This window comes from Mesocricetus auratus, unplaced genomic scaffold (genome assembly GCF_017639785.1).
Source record: "Mesocricetus auratus isolate SY011 unplaced genomic scaffold, BCM_Maur_2.0 Super-Scaffold_100707, whole genome shotgun sequence".
Classification (NCBI taxonomy): domain Eukaryota; kingdom Metazoa; phylum Chordata; class Mammalia; order Rodentia; family Cricetidae; genus Mesocricetus; species Mesocricetus auratus.
The window spans coordinates 14,571,633-14,588,722 of NW_024429269.1; the positions used below are offsets into that span (position 1 = coordinate 14,571,633).

A 17,090-nucleotide genomic window follows, 5' to 3' on the forward strand; every position below is an offset into this window, starting at 1 on the left:
ATTTTAGTCCTTTAATTCAATTTCACTTTTTTTTTTTTGGTTTTTCAAGACAGGGTTTCTCTGTATTGTTTTGGAGGCTGTCCTGGAACTCGCTCTGTAGACCAGGTTGACCTCGAACTTACAGAGATCCGCCTGCCTCTGCCTCCCGAGTGCTGGGATTAAAGGTGTGCGCCACCAACCACTGGCTCAACTTGACTTTTAAACATCTCTTTTTTTTAAAGAAACTAAATTTATGGTAGCATCTCTACTCATCCCTTTAGCAATTACTAACAAAGAGTTAACGTTTTAGCTGTCACTAGGCTGGAGGAGAAAGAGACTGGGAAGTGTGTATCTGCTTTGAGGGGAGCAGTGAGGAAGTTGGGCCCTGTCTGGAACCCCCTCCTCATAGCACATAAGTCAAAGACTATGACTGCGTTAGCTGAAGCCCTCAGATGTGTGGGTACCTAAGTGCCACCATGGCAAAATTCATGTTCTGCAGACAGAAGGAAACAATTTCATCACGGGTTTGTTTAGGCCCAGCCTTGCCTTGTAGCCTTTGCAAAGAAGGGGCCCACTGCGTGGGGAGCCTTGCGTGCAGCTAGGGTCCAGCATGCCAGAAGGATGCCTGCCTTGCACAGCGGTTACCTTTGCGTGGCTAGGTTGGTTTACCAACACTGTAAAGTCTGGAGGTTGTTACAGCTCTCAGGCTCCAAAAAGTCAGTGAAGAACCGAGAGCGTGTCTTAGCTTCTCCATTCTGGAAAACCCACCACAGAATTCTGCCCTAATCTTGCAAGAAACCCAAAGTTAATACCTACTGCCTAGTCAGCAGCCTTGGGTGCCCACCCAGGAGTCCTGCTTCCATAAGCTACTGGAGTGCTTGGGGCTTAACCGAACCGTGTTTGTTTATTGTTTCTGTCTCTGTGGATGGGCTGATTCTGCCCCTGGTGAGCAGGGCAGCAGCCATGCTGTGTGCTCTGCAGCCTGCTGTACCCCAGAACTCTGTAAGCTGGGAGCCAGTGAATCTCCGGACTCCTCGTGGCTGCCTACAGCTTACCCTGAATCTTTCGTTAGTGTCCCTTTCCCGAGCCGCTCTTCTAAAGAGCCCTGCCTGGGCTGTTTCACCACAACCCCACAGAAGACAGAGCTGAATAAATGAAACCAGGAATTTGGCTTTTATGCAGCATCCAGACCATGCAGCTTATGCCAGGAAGGAGACTCATGCCCTTCAAAGCTTTCCTACTTTCATGCTAGATGAATTTTAAAGCAGGTCAGTTTTTCAAAAGTATAGTCTTAAAACCCACCAGCAACACAGATTTTTTAAAAAATTGTCAATAGCAACCACAGCTATCTATAACTTTGTTAAGTGTCTCAGTGCACACCCGAGAGAGTCAGAGTGTACGTGAGGCAGACACTGCCCAGAGGATGGTCAGATTCCTCCAGTCTTAAGTGAACTAAGCAGAGGCTGAATCATTTTTTTTGTTACCTAGAATATGAAAGGGTTAAATGCTCTGCCCAGGGAACCAGACAGTCTCTCCTACAGAGATCTCAAGTACTCCAGGAGGGACTGAGGACAGTTCTTTTAAGAGAAAGAGCAAAAGAAAACCAGGCTAAACCAGGCTATGGAATTCCAATCACTAGCCAATGAAGTCACAGGGTCCCCCATTATTCTGGGGGAAGTTTTAGTATCTACATTATGTTTGGGTCACTAAATTTGCATAGTCATAACATGCTAATTACCTTTCAATCTTTCTGGAAAACCTTCCCGGCCTTAGCCAAATCCCTCTGGACCCCGTATTCAATTTTGCCCCACAGTACCAATAATTTCACTTAAGGTGAATGATTGGGATATTTTTTGGCTAGAGGCAAGTTAGTCTTTGTGGAGCAGCTTTGGGCACCATCTCTCTATAATAAATCCGTTCAGATTTAGGAGCTAGGCGGGGAAGTTTTGGAGGGACAATGCTTGGAAAGAGAAGCATCTGAGGGCCCCTCCTGCCACCCCCTAAATACTTACTTGGATTCACAGTTAAGAGAGTTCCTTTCCCAAATGTCAGTTTGTAGTTGCTGCCTCCAGTATTCCCACAGCCTGAGGAGGCTTTACAAAAACAGGAACCCGGCTGCTCTTGCAGAAGGGCCCTGGCTGCTCTCATCCCCACACAGGCTTTGCCAAGACCTGGGCTTCTAGAGGCCATTGGAGGGTTGTGATATATAAACCCGAAATATATACATCTTTAAGTCTTAAATACGATATTTTTTTATTACTCTTTTTATGACTAAGCTGCCACCTTCATTTTGGCAAGCCCTTTCTTTCTCTTCCTTCCTAATTGTTTTCTCCTGCTCAGTGCTCATGTAGTTTCTAGTTTATTGCACTTTTGGGGGCCGCGATTTCTCTGCTGTTTATTGAATTACTGACAATCAATTCACAGGTTTCTGGTCCATGGGAAATGGATGTCAGAAGAGAAAGAGGCCAGGGGCACAGGTATTATGTGAGGCTGAGGACCTGCCCATCGTTCCTGGAGGAGTGGGCGAACCATGTGTGTCTCTCCAGCAGAGTTTGGAGGACACAGCCCAGAACGATGGCTATGGAGGCCTATGAGCAGCTTCTGCCTCTGTATTCACTTGGGTCAGCCTGTCCCTTGCCCACATGTGAGCTTCTAGAAGCCTCCGTAGGTGTTGTGCCCCATCACACAGCTTTACAAAGCTTGTACGTATACTGCACAGCCAAGCCTCTCTCCTCTCTCTTGAAGAAGCCTGGTCAGGTTCCTAGCAGCTGTGGAGAATGGCCTGAGCCCTGCAGACAGGAGGGCTGTGGCTGCACCACCCTGCTGTGCTCATCTTGTCCTTCACAAAGGCTGTTGTAGACACATTCTGGAAACTTCATTGCCTCTGTCAGACATTTAACATCTTTATCTTTCTCCCCTTCACAGATTTTAACTTCTTTTCCTCTCACCCTTCATGAAGCCTTTGCAGAGCTTTCCCTAACACAGCTGGATTAAAAGAGTCTTCACACTTAAAAGTCTCCCGAGTGAAGTTAAGCTGGCTTCCCACTTAAAGTTTCTGAACTGACTCTGGGGCCTCCTCTTCGGGGACTCAACACACTGCTCTCAGACAGGAAAGGCTAAAAGGCACATGGAGGAGCCAGGCAGGAGCCTGTTCCCAGAAACCCTCTGGCCCCTCTGTGCTTGGGTGGATTTATTTCTGAACACCTCCACCCTCCCCCACAACCCGAAGCTAGGTCCTTGTCACTAACAGGGAGCTATCCTCAAAAATGAAGCCCAGAGGACCCTTCCCACACGCCCTCTAGTCTTGAAATGAGACACGGCACCCTTCTCCACTCAGTTTCTAGTTGTGCATCATGAGAGGATTAGGAGAAGATGTTTGCCTCCACCCTCCTCCTGTCCCCCTTCAACAGTTTCAAACTATTTATAGAAACACCCCTTTAGGTTAGAGAAATGTGCTAAGTCTCTAATCGCTTCATCTTTTTTCTTGCTATCTATTTACTGCAGTCATATATTTACAATCTAAATTTCCATTTCATTTCCATTTCAGGAGCTCCCTAATGCACTTTTCTATTACTTCCGGAACACTGTGCAGAATGACAAACTACCTAAACAAAACAAAACAAATCACAAGGACTTTTTAGGGCTAGAGACTGACATTTCTGTCTGCTCAAGACAGGTCTGGGATGAACATATTATTATGACTGTTCCAGGCAAGACCAAATAGGAAGTCCAGGTAACTGGACACTGAGGCTCTCGGGGCTGACAGGCTATGTCTAAGGAGCTGTCTTTTGAGCATCACTTCTTGGGATTACTTTGGATTTCCTCTTTAATCTACTTCTCAAATGTCAGCTTCCTATCTTTTTTAGAATCCCTCTGGCAGGGAAAGCTTAAGGTAGATTTCAGGGATGTGTTTTGAACCTCAACTGATATTTCATCTTCACACACATCACAAATAGAGGAACCGAAAGAAAGAAGACTATAACACTATTGGGAAAGAATTTAAAACAGTTCCTCGGGAAGTATGAGAATTATAAATAAAATAGAGTTGTGTATATTCTTTACTGATTATAGTTCTAGTATTTGGAGAACTCTAAACAGCCAGTCCAGTCTGGAAATGTAGCATATGACCTGCCTGCTCCTCGGGCCCCTGCAAACCAGTAGACACGAAGGCCAGCATCTAAATGGCTTTCTACTTGATGACATTTTAGGCACGAAGGACTTAAGGAAGGTCAAATAGAGGCAGCACAATGGTTATGAGGACATTCTGATTCTAGCCTTTCTAATGTGGACAATAATTCAGCCATGCAAGTGGATTTACTTTAAGATGCCCAGCTGGGTAGCTGGTATTTTGGAACTGTGAGGCAATGTTAACCCCTAAATAATTGTTTGTTGTTTGGAATGAGCTTCCATTGGTGTAGAAAATAGAAATCGTCTCACAAAGCAAAATTTCAGCAAGACTGAAGTTAATTGAAATTGGGTTTGTTTTGAGAATGGTGTGGCAGCATTCAAAGCTTCCTTCTGGCCTTGTGGGGTGAAGAGAAGGGCTGTTAATATGCCTGGCCTAAGAGTCCCCTTTTAAGCCCAGTGGCCAGCTTGTCAGCAAGAGTACAGAAGTGAGAGAGTACCAAAAGGGTCTCCCCTGATGCACAGAACTCAGCCCAGGCAGGGATGCAGGCATTCCGGAGGACCTGGTTAGAACACAGCAGTGAGCAGCATCCCGGGGCATGGTTTCAGAAGCTCATGGTCATTCTAACTCATTTGAAATCTGCTTTAAATGTTGCCTGACCCCTAAATATCAGCTTTTCAACATCGTCAGTACCAAAGGATCTTACAGGACTTTGCTCAACTAGCTTGGCTCCAAGACTGTGCATTACAGAGAGCCCAGATAGTTCCTTCCCTAATTGTGTCAACATGGAAGCCTTGCCTAGTCAAGGATGTAAAAAGAAGGTGGTCATCCGGTGACTAACACTTACCTCACTGTCTCTTCCTGGGTCAGGCTGCTGCCTTGAGTCTAGCCTATGCTCTCCTCACCCTCCTTCCTCTCTGGATGCATTTTGTTCCTGAATACCAAAGCTTCAGTTCAGCAGTCGTTAGTCAGACATAACCCCCTTAACAGAAGCAGACTTAACATTCTCAAGTGTTTGAAAGTGTTGGCAACAGTCTCAAAGGTTCTCTTGTTAGGGGCCAGCCACCATGCCATTGTGACCAGTTAGCAACACAGTGAAAGGTGCTAGTAAGTAGGTAACTCAGTTGTTTCCATTGAATTTTTAAAGGTGATGGTTTATGTTTAGAAACAAGTAGCTGTCATCGAAACGTACCTGGAGTAACAGTCAGAATCGTTCCTTTCCCAAACGTCAGCTTATTGTTGGCACCAGTAGTCACACAATGACACATGACTCTACAAAAACTCAGTTGTCCAAACTTCTCCTGAAGCTTCAGTGTTTGCTTATTGGTCTAGAAGCCTCCCCAACAAAGCCAGCATTGTTTAATGAGGAGGACTCTCCACAAATCCCCGTTTCCTTGTAGTTATGGTCACTTTTCTGGGAGCATGTTAGCATCCATCCCCTGCTGCTGCCTGCCAAACTCCTTCTTTTCCCTCTCTCCAAAATTATTAGAGAAAAGTAGAAACCCAAAGATTCAGTTGGTTTTCTTTTAGCTCCATGGAAAATCCCACCAATTGCAATGTTAAAAATCACATGTTTAGTAGTCTGAATCCTAGTGCAAAGGTTCAGTATCATTCTCATCATGCCTCACATGTAAATAGCATGTAGGGTCAAAGGCAGTGTCCTGCGTGTGGCAGGAATACACCAGAATTGTTTGGATTGAAATCGGTCAATGGGACTACTATGGTATGGATCAGGGTTACAAGACTGAATATCAAGGTTCTGGAGAGAAACTTGGAGTATTAGAAATTAAAACTTACATAAATTCACTGTCAGTTTTGTCCCCTTCCCAAAGGTGAGCTTCTCAGATCCTCCTTGATTCACACATCCACACACTGCTTTACAAATACTATCTAGACTTCTCTGCCAACTGCCAGGAGCCAGAGTTCCACCAAGTCTCCCAGGGGAGGGACAAAGGCAGAATGGGGGTGCTGTGCAATTATGCAATTACATGGCTATTCCTGAGTGGGACAATGGAAAATATTTGGTCGCTCCTCTACCTAAGAACCCATTCGATTGCTGCCTTATTAATTAGGCAAGTAATCAATCCAGTTGGTTGGCAGGTACAGTTAATTTGAAGGAGCTCAAGGCTCTCGGGTCAGAGACAAGCCTGACACTAAGGACAAGGACTTTAACTTGCTTTACCTCAGTTTCCTTATCTGTGAAGCGGGAGAATGGCAGCAGCTTGTCAATGCTGCTTTAGGGACCAGGGGTTTATGACTGGGTTACAGTAGTCTGTCTGGTCAATCCTGGGCTGTCTGTGAGACACACTTCTGGTTTTTACAACTGCAGAGAGTGAAACGCCAGAGACTTTTCCCCAGACACAATCGCAGTAGTAAACATCCATCTCTGGTATCTGAATGTGGTGAGATAAGTTTCAAGTCCTTCCTTACTCCTTTTGTTTATTCAGTTTTATTCATTTAGCTTTTTTTTGTCTTGGTCTCCCTATGTAGCCCAGGCTAGTCTACAGCTCACAATCTAGACCAAGTTGGTCTTGAGCTTGCAGTGATCCTCCTGCCTCTGCCTTCCATGTGCTGAGCTTACAGGTTTTACCACTACTCCTGGCCTTTGAGTTCTCTTTCCTATTGCATGGACTTGATGAAATTACTTTGCCTCTCAAGCATCCTTAACAACAGAGGTTGTCTTTAAAATGCGGGCTATCGCTTTACTGACTGCAGAGCCCCATAAGGATTAAGTGTGACAATGCAGAATGGACATGGAGCAGGTGGGTAGCAAACCCTCATCGCTATTTTCCTCGACATCAAATGCGTTGTGCATGGCACTTCTTAAAATGGTGACCCAAAAGTTTGGAAACGCATGTGAGATTGTAGAATTATGGACTTGTCTCTTTACCTGAAGACCAGCATGGCACTGAGGGCACAGAGGAGCTGCTGGACAGTTTGATGTGGGGTGGAGTGGTAAGTGAGTCTGTGGGAATTTGGACAAAGCTCTACTCACTTGCAGGTGGATCTCAGATAATTTTTTTTTTCTTAAAAACCTGACCGGACTTGAATCTTGGCAGACATACGACAAGAAGCCGCATGCCCGTTAGTTGATGTAAAAAGGATCTCAAATCACATTCAGAAAGAGAGTTAGGTAGATATTCCCACACTTACCTGGATTCACCGTGAGCTTTGTTCCCTTCCCAAATGTCAACTTAGAGCCACTGACTTGCTGGGCACTGTGCTGAAGGGCTTTGCAAAAACCTGTGGCCTCAACTTAATGAGCACAGCTTTGCAGAGCTTCCCAAGGCCTAGAAGTTTCCTCTGCTGGCCGAGTTCCAGAAGAGGAATAAGGGATACCATTCTTTTAGGTAAACTGGGGGGCCAGAGCTGAGGCAGTGCCCAGAGATACGACTTTTACTTGAATATTCCAGAAGGCTTTGCAAAGCCAAGTCTACATATGTGATCCACGATCCAAAGCCATCACATTGCGCAATCCCAGCGAACATAGGTTCCTCTGGGAGAGAAGTCAGGTGTGCAGTGTTCGGTAGTTGTGGTTGTTATCTGAAGGCAAGGCTAGTGTTTCGCCCAGGGTTTTGCCTTTCCTGCCTCTGCAGGTAGCAGCGGCTCCTTTCCACTGTTACCTAGCTCAATCGTTGTCAGTCATTGTCCCTGTTTCTGCTAGCTTCCCCCCAGCCCCAAGGAGCACAGAGTGATGTTATCTCTTTTTTGGAATCAGAAATTCTACTTTGGCCAAACTTTGTATAAAGGATGTATTGTTTTCCTCCATTGGGTCTGGGCTGCTTAGGGTTACGAGGCATCTTGGCTCTGCCCTGGGCCTTAATATCGGGCTCTACTTTGTGACTTTGAGTGACTTTACTTCCTGTCTTGAGTCTCACTGTCCTTATTTGCAAAGTTAGGAGGTTATTAAGGACTTTGTAAGCTGTGAGGTTTTCGTTTGCTTCTCTGGATTTAATGTATTCAAAAATGCTGTGTCATTTTTACCCCCTGGTTCATCTAACTCGCCTCATCTCCTAAACAAAATCAAACAAAAAAGTAAAAAAAAAAAAAAAAAAAAAAAGGAAAAGTAGGTCTCTACTTAGCATACTGGGAAATGGTGGTTTCCAACCCTACCATCTGCCTTCCTGTTTGATCTTCTTAGAGTTTGAAGTCAGAATTTTGGAACCAAATCCTTAGGGAGAACTATATTTTCTTAATGGAATTCAGATAATTCAAAACCCAGCAAACAAACCAACACCTTTGGTTTAAACACAGTTCTTCTCAAGCTTTATGCCCTCCAGCTGTAAATGTAGTTTTAGCTCCTCCTTTTCTGCAGGAGCTGCTGTCTGCCCTTGAATTCTAGACCCATTGGGAAGGGAGACTGACCTCCCGTTGGATAACGTAATTCACCAGTCCAGTCAGGCTTCCCTTTCCACTACACAAAGACACAGAGTACTGCCTGCTCTCCCTTGGGTACCAGGAGCCCAGTGTCGGAAACACTGTTCTTCAGATGGGTTCTCCCTGTGAACTTCATACACTAGTGGGGGGATAACTCTACCCTGGAAAGCAAGAAAACACACGCTAGAGCCGGTCATCAAGTGACAGGCTGATTACCTTGTGTTGAAGGCTATCATGTTGTACACAGTTTTTCTGAAGCCACGCCACTCAGGGCCACTGTTAAATAGTCCTGGCTTTATGACGAAAACTGTCCATCCACAGCCCTGGCCCACTGACAAAACCTTTGTCTCTCTCTTGGGAAAATGACAGTGTCATCTCATAAATCAGTCTGGATGATCCTTGGGAAAACTGTAGGTGCCTAATAAGCATTTGTTAAGTTGAATATGTATTATGACTATGTATTAAATATCCATATTTTGTTACTATTCCTCAAGGAACACTTCAATCTCTCTCCAACAATTTTCAAGTGGAAAAAAGTAATTCTGTCAGGTATTACTTGCTGAGTTTCATGATTCTTCCAGTCATGGCTCCAAATGCTGGTTTCCTGTTAATTCAGTAATCACAGAAGCAAGCGCCTTTACAGAAACTTGCCATGTCAGCATGGTTCAAGGGCAACGGCTTTTCTCCTTCCTCACCAGAGAGATACCCTCTGTTACTCAGAGATGCCCACCTTCCCTGAGGAGGGGCTGAACTCTTTTCCTCTTTTGGAGTAGACATGGGAAAGAAGAGTCCATTTCAGGATGAAGATGATAAATAGGATTTCAAAAATCTTATCACACCAGGCAGATTTTTTCCTTCCAAATTGATGGTTTTGCCAAAGGCTGTTTTCAGTACTCGTCTTTCTCCCAGATGCAATAATAACTGGATTTCAAGTTGGCATCTGGACATGGGCTTCCAGGCTCCCATGAGTCACACACATTGAATCAAGACATTCTGCTCCCCGCAAGTATAGAAAGATGCTTAACTTTTTCCTCTTGATGGACAATGGGGATTCAAACAGTATACACAGGGTGATATAAACTCTTAAGCCTTGGGTCGGTGCTCTATACAGTGGCATACTGGAATGAGAGACCTGGAAGGTATTTCCCAATGTGTTCACTAGACAGATAAAGACAAATTTGTTCAAGGCCATGCAGGGAGGTTTGAGTCATAGCTAGGACTAGAATTCAGGATATTTTAGTCCCAGTACTGCCTTCTGCCTCTCCCTGCATGTGCCGCAAGACAGCAAGACTTTTCCTGGGCAATCTCTCCCTACAGGAGCTATTGGCTGGCCCAGGGAATTATTCTCCCTCTTAAATAGTGGATATGGCACCATGAAAAAGGACATGGAAAATGAGAGCTAGAACTTCTTCATTTAATTCTAAGGCCACAGGCAATAACAATCGATAGCAAGGGAAATGGCCCGTGGGATACCCAGGGAAGCCAAGGAAAAGACAGAGATAGAAAAATTTGCCCTTTACCAAAAGGATAATCCAACAGAGAGTTGGCTGTGATTAGTGTCTCTGCAGGACTCATTATGGAGAGTGACTGCATGCATGCATGGCAAATACAAAACAGGGTGGTCCTGCCCCCGCTTCTGGCTCCCGTAGTGGGGGCTGTGATTAGAAGAGCGCTCTTTCCCTCCGAGCATAGATGTGGCCAAAGAATGCTTCTTACCAGGGTGCTCCAGGGAGCCACTGCCAATTGTCAGCTCTTGGTGATTGAGATGCAACCTGTTGGCCCTCGCTGGCCAGGAGAACAACCGTGGAGTAGATCCTGCACATCGCCAAGAATTCTGACTATCGGGAGTCAGACACAGTTCCATCATAAAAGGTATTAAAGACCTGGTTGGATGAAGACCGTTCTTCCCACAGGCTGCCCCAGAGGTGGCATCAAGGGCATTGTGGTGGAGTGTCCCATCATCCTCTGAGTGTTTTTTTCAAAAGCCAGCTTTATAGAGGGTAGCACTGGGGGAAAATCATGGCAGGGTTCTTCATGCTTATTCTTGTCCAAATCTGAAAAGTCTTTCCCCAAAGCAGGAACTGGGGATATGCTGGCCCCTGTCTTCCTTTGGAGTGCTTCATGGTATTTGTCAGGCCAGGTTGTTCCCAGGCGTTATGGGATGGAAGGTGCCACAGGAAGATGGTGACGCCAGAGCTCTTTCTCTGGACACTCGCTCTGTAGCTACACATTCCAGATGCCCCCAAGGTTTCCCTTTCAGTTGCATGTTTGCAGTATTCCACAATACATCTAGTGCTCTGTGTCCATCCAGACAAATTTCCTTGCTCTTGACTGTGTGGCATTAGGCATTTTGAAGGCAAAAATGTCTACTTCTCTGGGTCTCTTAGAGTAATGTCTCATTTCCTTGAAGCCAGATCTCTTTTGGTGAATGGTGAAGAATGGGCTCATAGAACAGCTACAGAAACAGCTGTCAGGCTCAGTGATGAAAGGGATAGAAATAGAAGAGCAGCTTTGAGATCAGTTGTGAAAAGAGTGTTTTCCTTCTTTGACCTATTTTCTGTTGCGCTCCAGAAGACATATTTATGGAGATGGGCTAGTTAGAGCAGCAGAGGGCGCTGCAAGGTCAAAAACAAAGTCACCCAGCTCAAAGGACACTGGGAGGAAAAAACCCTCTCCCCGATTTTATTAATTAAATTTGTTCTTTGACAGTTTCACACATGTCTGCAATGCATTCTAGTTTCCTTTATTCCACCTTCTCTAGCTTTCTGCCCCTCTAGTCAGTCCCCTTCTGCCTTATAGGTCTTTTTCCCAAGGTCATGACTTTGTGTTTTGTTTGGTGACCCACCAAGCTAAGCCAGGGCCACCTGTGTGACTATGGATATGGAGCTATGCAATGGAGCCTGGAAGGCTGACTTCTGGGCACACATCTGAAGATAACCTGCTCCCCAATCCACCATTACTCAATAGTTCATCAGGGAGAGGTAGGGCCCCAGGAGACCCCTCTCCGTCCATGCCTGGCTGTTGATAGGTCCAGGCTTGTGCAGGCCCAGTGCAGGCAACTGTAGCTGTTGAGTTCCTGATTACAGTGACCAGCTTACCCTCAGAAGATAGTATCCAGTAGCCTTTCTCTCTGTCTTCTGGTTTTTACATTCTCTCCAACTTTCTTTTAGTAATAAGAATTATCAAGACTTGGAATGAAGGGTAGAGGAGGTTTTATTTACCCTTCTTGAGAGATGATTTCAAGCTAATGAAGGCAAGTCCTGCTTTTTAGGTGGTGCCTGCAAACTTCTAGTGCTCTAAGAGCTTCTCAGGCGGCAGATAGCAGCGTATTAGGGAGATGGCTAGATCTCTTGAGGGCATGAAGTTAGTAGTGGGCTACCACATCCTGATGGAACTTTGAGTTCACTCAGTCGTACAAAAGTTGCAACCCTTTGAAAACATTTTTTTCATATTTAGTTAGCATCTTTTCTCTGGATAGTTTTGTGAACAATGCCCTTAGGACTGTATTAATCTGTCTGTTTGATAAGTAGGTGCTGAAGGTGCTATAGACTGGCAGGCTGACTGCGAAGCCCAGCTGGCTTATGTGTGAACTCCTCAGAAGTGCCCTTTCTGAAGAACGCCTTTCAGGAAAAGCCGGGAAGACACCAGAACTGGGAGATGTCACTTATGACACCCAGCATCCATAAGCCGGGAAGACACCAGAACTGGGAGATGTCACTTATGACACCCAACATCCATGCCTCAGTGTGAACTGGCTGCATGTGCCCTGCGTGACTGAAGCCCATGTCCTGTGTGTGTCCTGCGTGACAGCCCATGAAGCCCGTGTCTGTGCTCTTGCCTATGGTCAAGTATCAATGAGGTAGTGCAATAGCAGAAGTCATCAAGAAAAATGATTCAGTCCAGGGGTGGACTGGGGACCTGGAAGTTCTGAAAATGACTTCTGCCAGCAGGGGCTGGGCTGTGTGCAAGGGTCTCTTCAAGCCTCAGCCTTTGAGAAGGAGGGCAGCCCTTTCTCTCTGAATCTTCCTCTCCAACATCCAGGGCCTTGGGGATACTCACAGTGAGATGTTGGCCCAGGTGGCATTTCCCTTGAGAACTCTCCATGCCTATGGTTGCCAGATACAATTCAGGAAGTCAAGTGAAAACTGAATTCCAGATAGATAATGAATACTTTTTAAAAAATGTAGTGTGATGTCCCAAACATGTTCCAGATATTGGTAAAATCTTAGCTGTCACTTATTTGCAGTAAACATTGACTGCTCTCTTGTATTTTTATTTGATACACCTGGCAACTTAGTTTGTGTTGTGGGTGGATTCTTTCCTCTTTTCTTACCCCTCATCCTTTCTTCTTTTCTCCCTTTCTTCCCCACCCCCGGAGATGGAGCCCAAAGTCTCAGTATGCTAGGTAAGTACCCCACCATCGAGTGAACAGCATTCCTATATTGAACATCTGGTTATTGAAAGGCAGGCTGGGGGTTAGGGACACATCAGTGAAAAGATGAATACTTTCATTAGGTCATGAGTGTGTATGTGTGTGTGTGTGTGTGTGTGTACGTGTTGAGATTGAAGAAAGAAGTTAAATATATATACATACATACATCTCTATATCTATCTGTCTATCTATACTACAAATCTGATGATTTCATCTGATGATTTCAGACAGCAATGTGAGGGAAAATTTCTATAATCCAGGGTGGTAGTGAGTATGTAACTAAGTGGAGTGACCAGGGACATTTCACTTGAGTGACATTAATGAAGAATTAGGATCAGAGTCTTAGATGGCTAGACTCCAAGAAAGGCTATTCCCGCTGAGGTAGACTGAGAAAGCAAGGAATACACGTGAGTAAGGCTGGAAAGGTGGCAAGGGCCAGAGATTTGCAGAGTCTTAGAGACAAAGAAGAGCAGTTAGCATTCTAAAGACGTGGAAAATGGATGGTCCAGACAAGAGCAGAAGCAGGGGGACCAGTCAGGACTCCTGGCAGTGGTCCTTGTAAGAGATGATGGTGTTTGCATGAGCGGGCGGTGGGGATGGGAGAAGGAGATGGGCTCGTGATTAGAAGCACTGACAGGTCTTACTGATGAAGCAGGTGTAGGGAGAAGGGAGGAAAGGAGCCATTGTAGACACTTGTGGGGGTTGAGGAGTGAATTAGTGTTTCTGACTCCAGAGCAGTGCTTCCTAGATACTGTGTCCCGGCTTATGTGGAAAACCATATTGTCAAGGCACGTGACTGGAAGGGGACGGCTCAGGGGCTCCAGCCATGCAGGCATACAGGGCTTCTCAGAACAGTGCCTCAACAAGCTCGTAGCTCTCTCTCATTGCATTTCACCTGCCAGCAAGCTCTCTTTGAGGGCAGTAATTTTATATCTGTGACCAAGTGTAGGCTGTAGACAGTTCCAAGAGACAGGAAGTCATGTGGTGTAGCACAGTAAATGCTGCCAGGGTCAGCAAGCACATCCCCCCCTTCCCCCTCCCGCAAGCATCGGACTTCTAGGACTCAAGCGGGGAAAAGGTTTTAGAAACAATATTGTCCGACCATCTTCCCACCTTTATGCAGAGGAGTAAGAGACTTACTCGTTTATTTCACACACTGCATACTACACAGGTACTTGCTAACTGGTTCTGTTTATTGAGCTCTGCAAGGTGGATATACAGATGTCAGGTAACCCGAGACAGGGCTACTTGAAGAGTGATTCCTGAACTGGTGTCCGTCTGGGATCAGAGAACACAGGCATGGAGAGTGAGTTACTTTATGTATTAAGTATGCCAAAACTTGCTATCGTGGGGACCACAGTTTCCTTCCCTTATCCCACTTTCTCAACCCCCCTCCGTCCTCCCTCCACCCTTTTATTTTTTTAAAGCAATTCATTTCCATCGTCAGAAGCATCAGTTCTAGACGAAGACCATCATTTCTGTAGACCGCAACAGCCACTTGTGAAGGCTCTCACCCTACAGTTTCAGTTGACCTAGTCACATGACAGTCATGTGAGGGGCTGCCTGCCTCCTCTCCTATTTTCCTCCTGGTTCCTTCCTGTCCAAAGCCCAGTGATGGTTCAACAGACCTGGGCGGCCCTCCTCCAGGCTACGCCTCCTGCCCTCACCAAAAGGATGATCCTTGGCTTGACTCTCAGCCTTTTGTTTGCCTGTAAGAGGTTTCCTTCCTTTGCTCTGCGTCCTGTTCCCCTTTCTCTGACCTTTAGAGGCTTGGTCCCTTTTTCTTTCATTCTTCGAGTCTAGTCATTCTCTGACTGTCACTTTCATCCCTGTTCTTCATTGAGTTCCTCTGGGCTGCTCAGTGTGTGGGAATGCAGAAGCTACCGCTGTGCTGTTTCTTCTTCACAGACAAGGGTGCCCTGTGTATCACATTGACTCAGAGCTCCCCGGACAAGACAGTGGCAAGTGGCAGCCAAGTAACACTGTTTTGCACTTACGAAGGGAATTTTCCCAATCCAGATTTATTTTGGTATCGCAAGAGGCAAGACCTGTCCTTTGAGTTCATCCTTTACAGGGACAACACGAGATTCCACAATGCAGATTTTGTTCAAGGTCGATTTTCTGTGCAACACAGCAAGGCCTATAGAACCTTCCACCTGGTGATCAGTCCAGTGTGGCTTGAAGACAGTGGCACTTACTACTGTGCCTCAGGTGCCACTGTGATGCGGGTGCCCAGGAAGCCTGTACCTAAAACCCCGGTGCGCAGTTTAGGAGCAACTCCCTCCCACAGGAAGTCACATGGCAGTGACCCCCTCCCACAGGAAGTCACATGGCAGGTTGTCAGGCGTCCTTCTCAGTCATTTGTATTCCAGTCCCCAAGTGACTGCTAATAAAAAGCCTGGTCATAGCCAGGAAGGACTCTGGCTTCCAAGGAGCAGAGCATCTCACTTCGGGTTCACTGGGTCTTTGCCTGTGGTTGGCTGTGGAGGACTATAGCTTGAGGAAATACTCTCTCTGTCCTCATGTCTGTGCTGTTTGCTGTGAGGGTATCAGAATGGTGCAGGTGCCAGGCCAAGGACGTTACCATTACTGTTTTTAGTTTATCTCTGCCATTGCTTACTCATTACCGTGTATTAGTAAGCTTTCATTCTGAGACTCAAGTGGATTCTTAGACTCACCCCTATCTTACCTTCACTGTGCCTTGTTATGTCTAGTTGTACTTCCTGCTGGGTGCTCCCCAAAGCCTCCATGTTACTTATTTCATTTGGATGATGTTTCTCTCTCTTTGCTGAAGAACATGCCTGGCCAGTTGTCTAAGAACTAAACACATTTTCTAAGGTGCTGAGTGTGGAGCTCAATGGTGTCCCAAGACAAGACCATTTTCTCCAGGAGAAGCTAGCCGTGTGATATTGAAACAGATGCTCCTTTAGTCTCTGAGACAAGGACTCACCTTACTCTACTTCTCTATTGATGTCTGCATCTTACATATACCATCACAGCTACTAGATAAAACCCTAGGGATGGAAGAACCCAGAAGTAAGACATAGTTTCACAGTCTCAGCTGGTTCAGGACAGCCAGGGACTTCATGCTGTCCTTCTAGAACTCTGTTGCAGCTATACCCTACGAGGCAGAAGATTGCATGTGCTTTAGACACAGTGAGTGGATGTAGCCACTCTGTGGAGCAACAGAGAAGATGAGGTCAGGGAGCCACATCTTTCCTGGCTCCTGCACGCACGCACGCACGCACACACACACACACACACACACACAGAGAACAACTTCAGGGAGGGAGATAACCGGTGGGAGGGGAGGGAATGTGAGAGAGTAATGGAGATGATGCTGGATCTGAACAAGATAATGACATGCCTGTAGGAAAATCTTATAATCAAACCCGCCATTTGTACACTAACAAATATTAATTTAAAAAATTGGGAGGTTCATTATGGTGGGAGCAATTTATAATCCCGTCATGTGGTAGGATTTTATTTTTCCTGCCGTGCTGGTCAGAGCTGACAAGAGGCAGTCCTGAAGCTCAGTGAAGTGACACTTAGATTGACACAGCGTCCCCACTTTGGTGACGCAGTGAGCTCATGGGACAGTAACAGTCTTGAGACCTTGGTTCAATTCCCAGCAATATCTCTGCCTCACTGAATGACTTTTGACAAACTACCAACATTTTCTTCGGGGCATGGGGGTGAGGCAGGCAGAGCAAATGTTTTGTTCCAGCTGAAAAATGAGGATGTGATCTTTTCCAGCAACTTCAGAGTAGCACTCCGATGTCACAGCCAGGCAGCAGAAGTGAGTGTCTTGGGACTAGGCACTCTTCCTACACACCAGGTGAAGTGTGGGATGCTCTGATTGCAGTTCCCTGGGTAGAACTGGCTTAACCATCTGGATTTCCTGAACCCAATAACTCCCAGCATCACTTCTCCTTTGGTTTGGAGACTGTGGTGGCGATGGAATTGCCCGTGATAATTGCTCTTTCCCGTGTCACACCACGATCTCTGCCTTATGCATCTCATAGGAGCTGAGGAAACCACAGTGCCGAGTTGCTAAGCCTGCTACCTCGGTGGGTATATCAATAAAGCTGTGGCCTTACTGAGCTGGGATTAACAGAGCCGAACGCCACGGAAGGTGTTGCTGCTGTTCTGACAGAGGCAGGAAACCAGTCCCCT

General features: G+C 46.0%; 1 gene segment (V, D, J or C); it reads right to left on the reverse strand.

The window, feature by feature from the left end:
• The window catches only part of LOC101827462, a 67,433-nt gene extending 62,026 nt beyond the window's left edge, over positions 1-5,407 (reverse strand). Inside the window, 1 exon segment of the C gene segment in view lies at positions 5,298-5,407. Coding sequence covers positions 5,298-5,373 — 76 coding nt within the window.
• Positions 5,408-17,090: the final 11,683 nt, after the last annotated feature.